Genomic DNA, 13935 nt, shown 5'->3' with positions numbered 1-13935 from the left:
TATCATTTTATCGGATCCCGACGGAGAAGATGGATAGCGGCCATAAACAGCAAAGATTGGCAGCCCTCGGCATACCAACGCTTGTGTAGTGACCACTTTGTTGGAGGTAAGACGAATAAAATTAGCCAGAAAAGGCATTACATTGCTGTTAACATTCTGTGGCGGCGAGTGTGTAACCAAATAGGCTAAAATAACCCATTGTAACCTCTTTGTTCTTCTGTAGTAGCTATTAGCTAACGACATTAGTTAGCGTTGTGTTCCTTTGCTGTTGGTAGACTGTAGGACAGATCAGAGGCAGTGTCCTACAAACAGCGCTTAATTTGAGGGGGAGCAAGCCGGAGCGCGCTCAGGAACCTCGGGCGTTGGTTCCGGCAGCTATTTACACTGGATCCGGTGATCCGACACCTCTTTTGACTATGTAACAAAAAAAAAAACAAATAACTAAATAAAAAAATGCAAGTTTATTTAGTGTTAATGTCTGATTTTGATATCTGTCTTGTTGGTGATTTCTCTCATGAAACGACATCCACAAAATATCTGCAGATGAACTTAATTTGCAGTGTTATTACAAAACATGCCCAGAAGCGCAGCGCCGCGCCCCCCCCCCCCTTTTTTCCGCACCGGAGCCGCTCATCCTCTGCGCTCCGGGACCTCCCACTTTACAAATTAAGCACTGCCTACAAATAAGTGTTCAAAACAAGAGGAACATGTATTTGTCTCTTAAATCCAGGCCGTTCCCTGTAATCTGTAACAATGGTTGGAGAAAGTAATGGCAAATAGTGAGTGCACAAACCATACGGTAGAAGGTAAACTGTACACAGCGCCAGGGCAGTGTGATAGTATGTCTGCTTTTAGATTGTGTTAGCTTATCAATGAACACACTCGTCACTCGACGAGTTTCACGTCTTTACGACGGATACTTAAATGTGTGTTAGGTATTACTGTTGCAGTCTAAGCAGTCATTGTAGCAGCTAGATGAGCGAGAACCGAAAGGGTCTGTGCCATAAACCGTTATTTCTGTACGGCGTTGCTAATGTGTTGTTACTGTTGTTATTTCTCCCTCTGCTCGCCCTGTAAATGCCCTACGTCGCTGGATAGCAAAGGTGTTTTCTGCATCTCGCTCCTTTTTCTTGTATGTTCTCCATTTGTCGCCTTCCTCGCATTCAAACCAATTCAAGCTGAAGTCCACTACATGTCCAAAATGGTGGTCGCATTTACGAAGGTCACGTGACTGAAAAGGGTCTACAGGCAGCAAAATGCTCCCAAAGTGTGTGTGTATGTGTGTGTTTTCACTGCTTCAACGATCGGGCTTATTTTTACACCCAAGTGCTTGACACTCGAGCCTCTGCAGGGTTCCTTACAACAACTTGTGTGAAAGGACTTTAGATTTGTGCTAAAAGACGTTTGTGCTAAATGACCGGATATCAATCAGAAACCTACAACTATGTCCCTGGAAATACTGAAAAATGCTGGAAAACTCGGGGGGGGGGACCCAGAGGTAGAAATAGCAGTACTGTTAGTATGGTCTGTGAAATGTCTTCATTCAATTCTCCTCATCCTTCCACTCCAGTATGTCAAGTCAAGTGAAGTTTATTGGTGTAGCATTTTTAACAATAAACATTGCCGCAAAGCAGCTTTACAGAAAATTAAAGACTTTAAACATGAGCTAATTTTATCCCTAATCTATCCCCAATGAGCAAGCCTGTGGTGACGGTGGCAAGGAAAAACTCCCTCAGATGATACATGCAAGAAACCTCGAGAGGAACCAGACTCAAAAGGGAACCCATCCTCATTTGGGTGATAACAGATAGTGTGATTATAAATAACTTGCTTCTATAACAGTGTCCTGTAGAGTCACAAAGTATGACTGTGTAACCACGAAATTCATTATAGTTTTAACATGACGTCTGTTTTGTTGAAGTTATAAACTCTTCATTGATGGAAACTTGAGTGCAAAACTGTTCATGACAACTGCAGTCCTAAAGGTAGCAAGTCAACTGTAGTCCTCAGACATAAAAGCATTACTGTAAGAGTCCAGAGCGTCTTCCAAGTACAACTTTTGACTGTCTGTATGGGGCCGTCCTCCACGGGGCAATGTGATGCACTGTAAAAAAAGAATAGTTGAGAATACTTGAAATTTCAAGGCAACCGTCTGCATTAAGAATTTTATGTTTTGCCAGTGATGTGCCCATGATAATCCAAACTATGATAAAACTGTTATCTTTATTAAGAATTCTTAATTAAGTCAATTTTCAATTCCTCATTCTGCCAACATAGATTTCTCTTTTTGCTGAACAGTGGCATTCACAGTAGTACAAAAAGGCAATTGAGGTTATCAGACTTTTTTGGGGGGCTTTTTTCACCTTTATTTGGATAGGACAGCGTAGAGACAGGAAATGAGCGGGAGAGAAGGATGGATCGGGAAATTACCTCGGGTCGGAATCGAACCCGGGTCCCCGGATTTATGGTATGGCGCCTTATCCACCTGAGCCACACCTACGACGTGGGTTTTAAAAACTTTATTTCAATATTGAAGTTTTGTAATTGTGTAGAACAATGAAAAAAGGCATGTATAGTTTAATGATAAATTGTGATAACCTCGGGGGCGTTGTGGCTCAGGTGGATAAGGTGCCATACCATAAATCCGGGGACCCGGGTTCGGTTCCGACCCGAGGTCATTTCCCGATCCGTGTCTCTCTCCCGCTCATTTCCTGTCTCTATGCTGTCCTATCCAAATAGAGGTGAAAAAATCTTTAAAAAAAAATTGTGATAACCTCAATTGCCTTTTTGTACTACTGTGAATGCCACTGTTCAGCAAAAAGAGAAATCTATGTTGGCAGAATGAGGAATTGAAAATTGACTTAATTAAGAATTCTTAATAAAGATAACAGTTTTATCATAGTTTGGATTATCATGGGCACATCATTGGCAAAACATAAAATTCTTAATGCAGACGGTTGCCTTGAAATTTCAAGTATTCTCAACTATTTTTTTTTTACAGTGTGAGACTCCAGCCAGAAGTAGGGCATCAGGATGGATCAGGCAGGTTCAAGGAGCAGAAGAGGTCAGCATTTTACTGGTGTCTCAGGATTGACATGTAACTCAACAGAGAAGGACAGACAGAGGGAAGAGAGTCATGAGGGAGCCCTGGGACATAAAGCAGCCAGACACTGCACCATCAACAAACCCGAGTGAATGAGTCAGAGTAGGGGACTGTATTTATTTGGTCTCAACTAGAGATGTGCATGGGACCATTTTTTTTTTTTTTTTTAATTCTGTTCGTACATTTTTGCCTGGACACACATGTGATCTTTTCTAAAGAACTTTGGTTCTATTCCCCAAAATATAAACAAAGTAGCAGCTTAATATAATCGCAGCAGTTATTAATGACCTTCACATGTTCAGGTTAATGAGCATGGTCATTCTCTTTATTTGTCGATGAAATTAGGATGTCAGTTGGGATTTGAGTTACGAGTTTACCATGCAGATTGCGACCACAGACATTTATCAAGCGTGCAGTCATCCGTAGCAATGGAGTAAACCTTACCTATTACATATTTATTGTAATTCTCTTAATCCTGAGCAAAGAGTTCTCTTGGCAGATTCATGAATATGTTTTAAGGAGAAAGTCTTTGTTCAGAAATTTGAATACCCTCTAGAAGAACTCTTAGTGATGAGTATCACAAGACTGCAGGACTTGTTATATAATAATTTATTTGATGCCAAATAGTGGTGGTGGTGTTCTTTATTTCCCCATAAAAATAGTAGGAGGAGCCTCTACTACTATACATCAAATATCACCTCCAAATAAGCAAACACACACAAAGCTCTTGTGTTAGCGTGCTGAAACTGCATCTGAAAAAATCAGGAGAGAATTCTGACATTTTAAGCCCTTGCCACCCCTGAGAATAAGGTTGCTATAGCAACATTCACCTGATACCTCTGGCAAGAATTTCTGGACTGAGCGTGTGTGTGTGTGTGTGAGAACACACATCCCCGAACTTTCCCAGTCCCTCCGGGAAATAGTAGGTCATGCCCGGCTCAGCAGTGGTCCTGAGTCAGCTGCAGCTGAGTAGATCTGAGCTTGGCCGGGAGGTAGCATGTGGCCACAGTTGTTGGTGAGGTGAGATGCTCTGAGGCAGTATGCCTCATCAAGCCTGACCCAGAGGGGCTGCTGGGACATGGAGACAGAGCCAGGTTTCATCCATATCCATCAGCTCGTGTAGTGGTTTGGGTCTTGTTAGTGACAGCACATCTAAGTGAAAGTGATTTCAGTGGTTTTATCATGCCATCAGTGCTCACACATTATTAACTCACATAATAGCAGTTAGCACAGGATAGGCCACATGATGGACACAAGAGATAGCCACACTAAAAAGGAAGTCCAAGTACTAAAATGAAATACTGAGTTCAAACCAGAATGATATTATAATGGGGGCGTTGTGAAAATATGAACATCACTTGCAAGTAATATGGTAACGTGCAACCTTGTACCTACATCAAAGTCCCTCCCGTGCCAGGACCTGGTATTCCCAGGAAGTCTCCCATCCCAGTACTAACCACACCCTTAAGGTGCCTTGGGCGGCACCAATCTCCGTTTCTATAGCCCTCGGTCTCTTGCCATGTAGGAAGAGCCAGGCTCGTCAGTCGGGAGCCAATTCTCTGGTAAAACAGACGGTGCATTTCGGTTTAAAAGAAGAATTCTTTATTTGTCACATGCATACTTACGCACAGTGAAATTCACCCTCTGCATTTAACCCATCTGAAGCAGTGAACACAAGTGAGCACACACAGAGCAGTGGGCAGCTTTATTACAGCACCCGGGGAGCAGTTGGGGCTTAGGTGCCTTCCTCAAGGGCACTTCAGCCCAAGGCCGCCCCATGTTAACCTAACCAGATGTCTTTGGACTGTGGGGGAAACCGGAGCACCCGGAGGAAACCCACACAGAACATGCAAACTCCACACAGAAAGGCCTCTGTCGGCCACTGGGTTTGAACCTAGAACCTTCTTGCTGTGAGGCAACAGTGCTAACCACAACACTACCATGCCACCAAAATTTACTGTTTACTGTAAAATGAGGTGACCAAAGTATTTTGGTGAGCAACAGAACCTCGGTTGGTTAATTTCCATTTTTCATTTTTTTACATTATTTCATTATTTTGTCATCCAAACAACTCTCATGGTCGGATTATACCAAAGACTATCATAAAAATGGTACCTACTGTTATCTGGCAAGGCACGCTGCAATACAGATGCCAGTCGGAAAGTCAAACTCTCGCGGTTACCAGAGGACTAGCCCCCCCCACTGTAACCCTAACTGTATAGGCGAGAGGCTGAGGGCTATGGAAACGGAGATCAGCGTTGCACCCATGCTCCTCAAAGAGCTGGTTCGTACTGGGACTGGAGACTACCTGGGAAGACCAGATCCTGGCGTGGAAGGGACTTTGACTTGGCATTATTTCATTATTTTGTTATCCAAACAACGACGATGACGAAACATACTCGTAGCTCCAATTATTTTAGTGAACAAGTGCAAAAAGTTTGAACCAGTTCTAAAGCTAAGCAATGCATTAACCAAGGTAACTTGGTTAACATTACTTTCTCCCTCGAGCTCCCGCCCCTTTTTTTTGGTTTTCAGTACTGTCACCCAATTCAGTCACTGGTGTACTCATTGTTCATCATAGCAATTCCATATTTAGTACTCCACCGTGAGTTGGCCTAGTGGTTAGTGTGGCTGTCTCTCAACCAGGAGATCATGAGTTCTACTCATGGTCGGGTCATACCAAAGACCATCATAAAAATGGCACCTATTGCCATCTGGTGAGGCACGCTGCAGTACAGATGTGAGTAGGGAGTCAAACTCTCGTGGTTACCAGAGGACCAGCCCCCCACTGTAACCCTAACTATGTGAAAGGCTGAGGGCTACTGAAATGGAGATTGGTGCTACCTGATGTGGTATGAGAAGGATTTTGATATGTAGCACTCCCACAGTGTGTTTTAGTACTGTTTGTTTGGCTGTTTTAGCACAGGCAGGAGAACTATTTAGTGCAGTCAGCAGGGTATCTTGCTGTGTTCAATATTTTTTTTTTCCCTGTGTCATTCCACTTTATTGCACATACCTTTTTAATGGACTGGAATATTATGAGTTCTTTTTCGGTGTAGTTTTATTGTGTTACTACCAACGTCTGCTCAACAATTCATGCAAACAGCTGCACTGGAAATGTGTTTCATAGAAATAATTGATGCGTTGAATATTTTCCCCCATTGTATTATCAAAAATAATATATTTCTGCAAAAAAAAAAAAATTATAGACTCTAAAATTAGTACAGTATATTGTAACATACTAGTTGAATGTGTACTCTTGGAAATACCATTGATATGGTAATATGCTATTAAAAATAACATACTTAAGTGTGTGAGTGTGGGCACAGATCTGTCTTTAGCAATATTATTTACCTAGATTTGGGTCCCCACCCCCGAAAGAGGGTCTAACTGAGATTGTAAATGTGACAGCAGTTTCAACCAGAAGGGTGGATTTTTTTTTTTTCATTCTTATTTTTCAGTGCATATGATTCAAGGTTGTGCGTAGTTTATTATGTTATTAAGGTCAGTATGTTGTGGATAATGGGCAGAGCTGGAGCTCAGGCACTTTAGTTCATTATGCCAGTCAATTCAATGATGAACCAGTGATGTGTGAGTCACCAAGTTATGCATGAAGGAACCCTGATGAGAGCATCACATTGGCCTGGAACAGAGCAAATCAAGCTAGAGTCATGCAAATCAATTAATCTTAAATAAGTTTTGATCAAGAATCATCTATGGTCTACATGGTGAATACTGAATGATAAATCCGAAAGCTGGTTGGGGGGTTGAAGGCCAAGAGCTGGTTTGATATAAGCACATGGACACACCCATAAGAAACGGGGGTGCCTTAATTTCAGATGCGACAGAGTACCTGTATGCCTGTTTGTTTGTTTGCTTGCTTGCTTGTTTTTTTTTCCTTTTGGTTTATTTAGAACTTATCATTGAAGCATTTTGATTTTAAACTATATTTGTCTAATAGACCAAAAGATTGAAATTGTATTTTTAAATATTTTTAAATCTATGCTTTATATATTAAGCATACTATGACTATATATTAGGGTCATGGTGGGTACAAACAAAGAACAAAGCTGAGGTATTGGATAATAAAAAAGCTCAGAATTTCTGAGATTAAAGTTGTGCATTTACCAAAAAAAAAAAAAAAAACTCAGATATTTTCTGAGATTATAAAGTCATAAACTTGAGAAAAAAAAACCCCAGACATTCTGAGAAAACATGCAGAAATTACAATTACAATTAGGACGGCACGGTGGTGTAGTGGTTAGCACGGTTGCCTCACAGCAAGAAGGTTCTGGGTTCAAACCCAGCGGCCAGCGAGGGCCTTTCTGTGTGGAGTTTGCATGTTCTCCCCATGTCTGCGTGGGTTTCCTCCGGGTGCTCTGGTTTCCCCCACAATCCAAAGACATGCAGTTAGGTTGACATGGGGTGGCCTTGGGCTGAGGTGCCCTTGAGCAAGGTACCGAACCCCTGACTGCTCCCCGGGTGCTCTAGTGTGGCTGCCCACTGCTCTGAGTGTGCATGTGTTCACTGCTTCAGATGGGTTAAATGCAGAGGATGAATTTCACTGTGCTTGAAGTGTGCATGTGATGAATAAAGGTTTCTTAAAGAAAAAAAAAATCAAATTTACAAGGAAAAAAAAAATCTCCTGGATTCCTGGCTGCAGTGCATTCTGAGAAATGTTGTTGAAAATCTCTTGGCACTTTATTCTTTTATATTGCATGGTCGAAGAAGAAAGACTGTATTTCCTATAACTCGCAGCTCAGCCATTTCAAAGTAACAGAGATTTGAGCAGATGAGAAGTATCCATCCACTGAAAGTAACTGGAAACTGCTCTTGCACCATTATTATACATTTATAAACCGCTAAGACAAAAAAGGATGTGGATAAACAAACCTGTGTGCTTTACACATTCATCTCCATTTGCATCCAGGAAGCACAACAATCACATGCTTCCCAGTTTCCCGGCTGCGGTGCATTCTGGGAAACATAGTTGAAAGTTTCTTGTTTCATGTTGATCCAAACTTCCAAAGTGAAGTGAGCTGGTTCCTTGACCAAAAATAAATAAATAAAAATAAATAAATACATCTAAGTACTTTTCTTGTAAATTTTCCAACTTTAATCTCAGAAATTTCTGAGTGTTTTTCCCCCTCAATATATTACCCCAAGTCTTTTTTTTTTAAACCAACAATGGCCCTAATACATTAAAAAATTGCAAAAACGACAGATTAATTGATTAAGAAATAAATCATTATTTGCTGTCTTGATGGGCAACATGAGACACTGAATGCAATGATGTTCGAGGCTCTTGCGTCTTCTTGTCTATTGTCTTTTGCCTAAAATTTCACAGATACCACTAACTGCATTCATTCTGCTCTCTCTGTCTTTTCCCTAAAGGGCACATCACAGCCACAGTGTGTTGTGTGGGACCTTGCCAGCCCGTAAGTCTGCTTGTACACACACACACACACACACACACACACACACACACACACACACACGTTTTCTCACTATCCTTGTGATGACGTTCCATTGACATTGTTATTATTGCAGTTAATTAATGCTGTGCCTGCACCTAAACCAAACCTTAACCTCAGAAATGAAAAGGAACCATTTTGGTGCATTATTATTTATTTATTTATTAATAAAGCAATTTCCTCATGGGGACCGTCTGAATGTCCCCACAAGGTTGAAATTGTCAGATTTTACTATCTTTGTAGGGACACTTGATCCTCAGTAGTATATAACACACACGTTTTCTCACTATTCTTGTGAGGACCTTCCATTGACATAAAATGAATGCTGTGCCTGCACCTAAACCTCACCCTGAACTTAACCTCAGTCATGAAAAGGACACTTTTTGGCTCTTTTTTTTTGTTCAATTTTTGTAAAAAAAAAAAAAAAAAAAAAACCTAGCAATTTCCTTGTGGGGACCATCCGAATGTCCCATCAAGGTCGAAATTGTCAGACTTTACTCTCCTTGTGGGGACATTTGGTCTTCAGTCGTATATAAAAACATGCGTGCACACACACACACACACTGTCCGTGACAGCCTTTTGTATTCATATCTGTGTTTTATTCTGTTTTATTAGCGTGTCTAAGGAATGTGTTTGCATTATTAAAACTTGGGAGCTTCAGTAATGAAATTTCTGACCTGGTATCAATTAAATTATTGTGTGGGATTTGAGTTCCTATTTGCTTGTCCCACCTCATGACGGGTGAACTACAGACAGAACAACACTTCCACATGAGTCACGGAATCAGACTTCAAATTCATCTATAATGAAGCGTGTACTGTACATACTGTAGCGTCACAGCTTTATCTGCGACTGATCTTTCACCGAACTGCTTCCTGACTTTGATGTTAAGAAAGAAAGTTTATGTCTGAGCTATGACCTCGCTTGTCATGTTTGAACTTGTGTAGGACTGCAACAGCATGTAAAATATTAAAACATCCTGTATAACGGTATACCTCAAGGTCTCAGCGTCTGTGTAAAATACGGTGATATTATATTAAAGGAAAAATCCACCTTGAAGAACTTGAATTTTTATATTTAGCAATAATGTGTGAGCTTCAGTGGTATCCTTGATTGATTTTGTAATACTTTTCAAGTCAACTTCCTTTGGTTTAAACTTCTTTGATCATCATGTTGATCAATTTTCATGTCATGCTTTGCTACATTACCCACAATGTCATTTGAGCACCTGCTGATAGTTTGACTGTAAAGTGGTGCTTGAAAGTTTGTGAACCCTTTAGAATTTTCTATATTTCTGCATAAATATGACCTAAAACATCATCAGATTTTCACACAAGTCCTAAAAGTAGATAAAAAGAACCCAGTTAAACAAATGAGACAAAAATATTATACTTGGTCTTTTATTTATTGAGGAAAATGATCCAATATTACATATCTGTGAGTGGCAAAAGTATGTGAACCTTTGCTTTCAGTATCTGGTGTGACCCCCTTGTGCAGCAATAACTGCAACTAAACGTTTCCAGTAACTGTTGATCAGTCCTGCACACCAGCTTGGAGGAACTTTAGCCCGTTCCTCCGTACAGAACAGCTTCAACTCTAGGATGTTGGTGCGTTTCCTCACATGAACTGCTTCAGGTCCTTCCACAACATTTCAATTGGATTAAGGTCAGGACTTTGACTTGGCCATTCCAAAACATTCACTTTATTCTTCTTTAACCATTCTTTGGTAGAACGACTTGTGTGCTTAGGGTCGTTGTCTTGCTGCATGACCCATCTTCTCTTGAGATTCAGTTCATGGACAGATGTCCTGACATTTTCCTTTAGAATTTGCTGGTATAATTTAGAATTCATTGTTCCATCAGTGATGGCAAGCCGTCCTGGCCCAGATGCAGCAAAACAGGCCCAAACCGTGATACGACCACCACCATGTTTCACAGGTGGGATAAGGTTCTTCTGCTGGAATGCAGTGTTTTCCTTTCTCCAAACCTAACGCTTCTCATTTAAAGCAAAAAGTTCTATTTTGGTATCATCCGTCCACAAAACATTTTTCCAATAGCCTTCTGGCTTGTTCATGTGATCTTTAGCAAACTGCAGACGAGCAGCGATGTTCTTTTTGGAGAGCAGTGGCTTTCTCCTTGCAACCCTGCCATGCACACCATTGTTGTTCAGTGTTCTCCTGATGGTGGACTCATGAACATTAACATTAGCCAATGTGAGAGAGGCCTTCAGTTGCTTAGAAGTTACCCTGGCGTCTTTTGTGACCTCGCCAACTATTACACGCCTTGCTCTTGGAGTGATCTTTATTGGTCGACCACTCCTGTGGAGGGTAACAATGGTCTTAAATTTCCTCCATTTGTACTCAGTCTGTCTGACTGTGGATTGGTGGAGTCCAAACTCTTTAGAGATGGTTTTGTAACCTTTTCCAGCCTGATGAGCATCGACAACGCTTTTTCTGAGGTCCTCAGAAATCTCCTTTGTTCATGCCATGATACACTTCCACAAACATGTGTTATGAAGATCAGACTTTGATAGCTCCCTGTTCTTTCAATAAAACAGGGTGCCCACTCACACCTGATTGTCATCCCATTGATTGAAAACACCTGACTCTAATTTCACCTTCAAATTAACTGCTAATCCTAGAGGTTCACATACTTTTGCCACTCACAGATATGTAATATTGGATCATTTTCCTCAATAAATAAATGACCAAGTATAATATTTTTGTCTCATTTGTTTAACTGAGTTCTCTTTATCTACTTTTAGGACTTGTGTGAAAATCTGATGATGTTTAGGTCATATTTATGCAGAAATATAGAAAATTCTAAAGGGTTCACAAATTTTCAAGCACCACTGTATTTCATTTCTACTGAAAGAGAGTGATGCAGCAGAGCTTTAGTGCTTAACTCTGTCTAGCTCTCTCACTTCCTCTGTACACCAATGATTGTAAAAAAAAAAAAAAACAACAACAAAAACATACTGCAGAACATCTCTATAAAGTGAAGCAACCACAGGCCTTGCACCCCCGCTGACTGACTGTAGTATATCCCCATGTGTTTCAATGACAAAGTAGTCTATTTTCCATGTCACTTTTCTCATTTAAACTGTCTTTCCATCTAGTGTCTAATTCAAGCAATTAGTGTTCCTTAGGTTTTTTTTTTGTTGGTTTGTTTGTTTTTGTTTTGTTTCTTGTGTTTTGTTTTTTAAACATGTATTATAAGAAGGCATGGATGCACTTGGAAATTAAGTGATTGGCAGTCTTGATGATGTGTTGGACTTTGGTATTGGGAGAAGGGGGTGGGCCTGCCGAATGAGTGGGTGTACCTGATGTCAACCGTAGGTGCTAAAGAAGGCAACTGGGCTTGCTTGAAATTCTTGAAGATGTTTCATCTGTCATCCGAAAGGCTTCTTCAGTTCTGTCTGACTCGTGGGGAGTTCCAGGTATTTTTCCTCGAGTGGACCAAAAGCAACCCTAAGAGGAGTCGTGGCGGTCACATGGGTCATTGACCCTCTCAGTCATCCTGTAGGGTGTTGGGGTCACTGGACGCCAGGTGTGAATGGTGTTAGCAGCCTCGAGGGTTGTTGGGGTGATCACACCCAGCTTCTAGTGACCCCAACACCTACAGGATGACTGAGACGGTCAACGACCCATGCGACCTCAAAGACTCTGCTTAGGGTTGCTTTTGGTCCACTCGAGGATAAATACCTGGAACTCCCCACTAGTCAGACAGAACTGAAGGAGCCTTTCGGATGAGAGGTGAAACATCTTTAAGAATTTCAAGCAAGTTCAGGTGCCTTCTTTCGCACCTACAGTTTACGATGACCTGGATGACTGAGAACCTTCACAGACATATGTACATGATGTCGACTCATTCCATACTCCGCAGATTCTGGAACCAAATTTGACACCATGACAGAGGAATTTTTGGCTTCATTTCTATAGAACGGAAGGCAGTGGAGCCACACTGTCCTTTTTTTTTTTTTTTTTTTTACAGTCATTGGCTCAAACAGATCAATATTGAAACCTTCAACTTTCCTACTAATACCAAAATCACTAATAATGCCACAGATATTTCAATATAAACATATTTAATGTGGATTTTAACTTTGACTATTAGGTTATTTTTAGGGGAACTGTTATGCTTTATGATTTTTTTTTTTAAATTGATGTGTTTAGTGGATTGGTTTCACAAAAATTGACAGTGCTATTTAAAAAAATAACATCTGTCGCAATGTAGCATGTTGCTATGACAATTTAGACCGTCGTGTCAGTGCCACCCCTCCTACCTCCCAGCTAAATTAATTCTGGCTGCTCGGCACAGCACCAGGGCGAACCTGGATGAAGAGGAACAGTAGCAGGAGGTAATTACTGAGGAAGAAAACCTTTTCGATCTGCAATCTTGCAAAGTCAATTAACACACAACCCTCATACATCTCTCGCCAAATGAAATTCCAGATCAGTCAGGAATATCATTTAGCAGCAGTGTGATTAAGATTTTTATCCCAGTTATGGTGTTACACACTGGGTCTTTTAGCAGTGCATGGTGAGTGGGATAATTTTTCTTTCTCCCATTGTTCTTTCTTTATTTACATCTTTTTCTCATGCAATTATAAGCTTGTTTTTTACCATAATGAAGATCATCTCTCTTCTCTCTCTCCTTCTGTGTGTGTGTGTGTGCGCACATGCATGCATTTTTGTGCAGTATTGTTTCTTTCTCACTTGTACCAAACTCACAATTGTAAGGCCGCTCATATCTGCCTCTGCACAATCAAGCCATAATTGTGCTTTTCATTTGAATCAGATTACTCACAGTATGATACATAACTGTACAGTACAAGCCAATATCACACATTTCAAAATATCACAGTGTCTGCTTAGAAACAGCTTTCAAAACTGCAAAAATGCAATCTCTGTGTGTTTCAAGTGATGTCACACAAAAGATTAAATATCTCATTGAAACTGACAATCGACTGCCCTAATATACTTCACTATATATAACACATCTTTAACAAGCAGCAGTACAGTGGATCCTCCTTATCATGCTGCCTCACAGCTATGTTCACGAGCTAGCTGTATTAAGGAATAACTTAGAAGTTTATCTTGGCAGCAAGCAGGAGTAGAAAGATTACAAAACCCGCTGACTGAAGTACGATGTACAACCCCAATTCCAAAAAAGTTGGGACATTGTGTAACACATAAATAAAAACAGAATGTGAAAGTTTGCAAATCATGGAAACCCTATATTTCATTGAAAATAGTACAAAGATAACACATCAAATGTTGAAACTGAGAAATTTTATTGGGGTTTTTTTGTTTTGTTTTTTACTGTATGCTCATTTTTAATTTGATGTCAGCAACA

The 13935-nt window shown here is 40.6% G+C and overlaps 1 protein-coding gene across 1 annotated transcript in view; it reads left to right on the top strand.

Annotated features, from left to right (window-relative positions):
- Positions 1 to 13935, top strand: part of adgrb2 (adhesion G protein-coupled receptor B2) — an 836040-nt gene that overhangs the window by 432675 nt on the left and 389430 nt on the right. Inside the window, exon 15 of the mRNA XM_060904734.1 lies at positions 8498 to 8541. Coding sequence (XP_060760717.1) covers positions 8498 to 8541 — 44 coding nt within the window. The remainder of the gene's footprint in view (positions 1 to 8497; positions 8542 to 13935) is intronic.

This window comes from Neoarius graeffei, chromosome 22 (assembly GCF_027579695.1).
Source record: "Neoarius graeffei isolate fNeoGra1 chromosome 22, fNeoGra1.pri, whole genome shotgun sequence".
NCBI classification, from domain to species: Eukaryota; Metazoa; Chordata; class Actinopteri; order Siluriformes; family Ariidae; genus Neoarius; species Neoarius graeffei.
The sequence above is the reverse complement of the archived record's forward strand: the minus strand, read 5'-3'. Positions and strand labels throughout refer to the sequence as shown.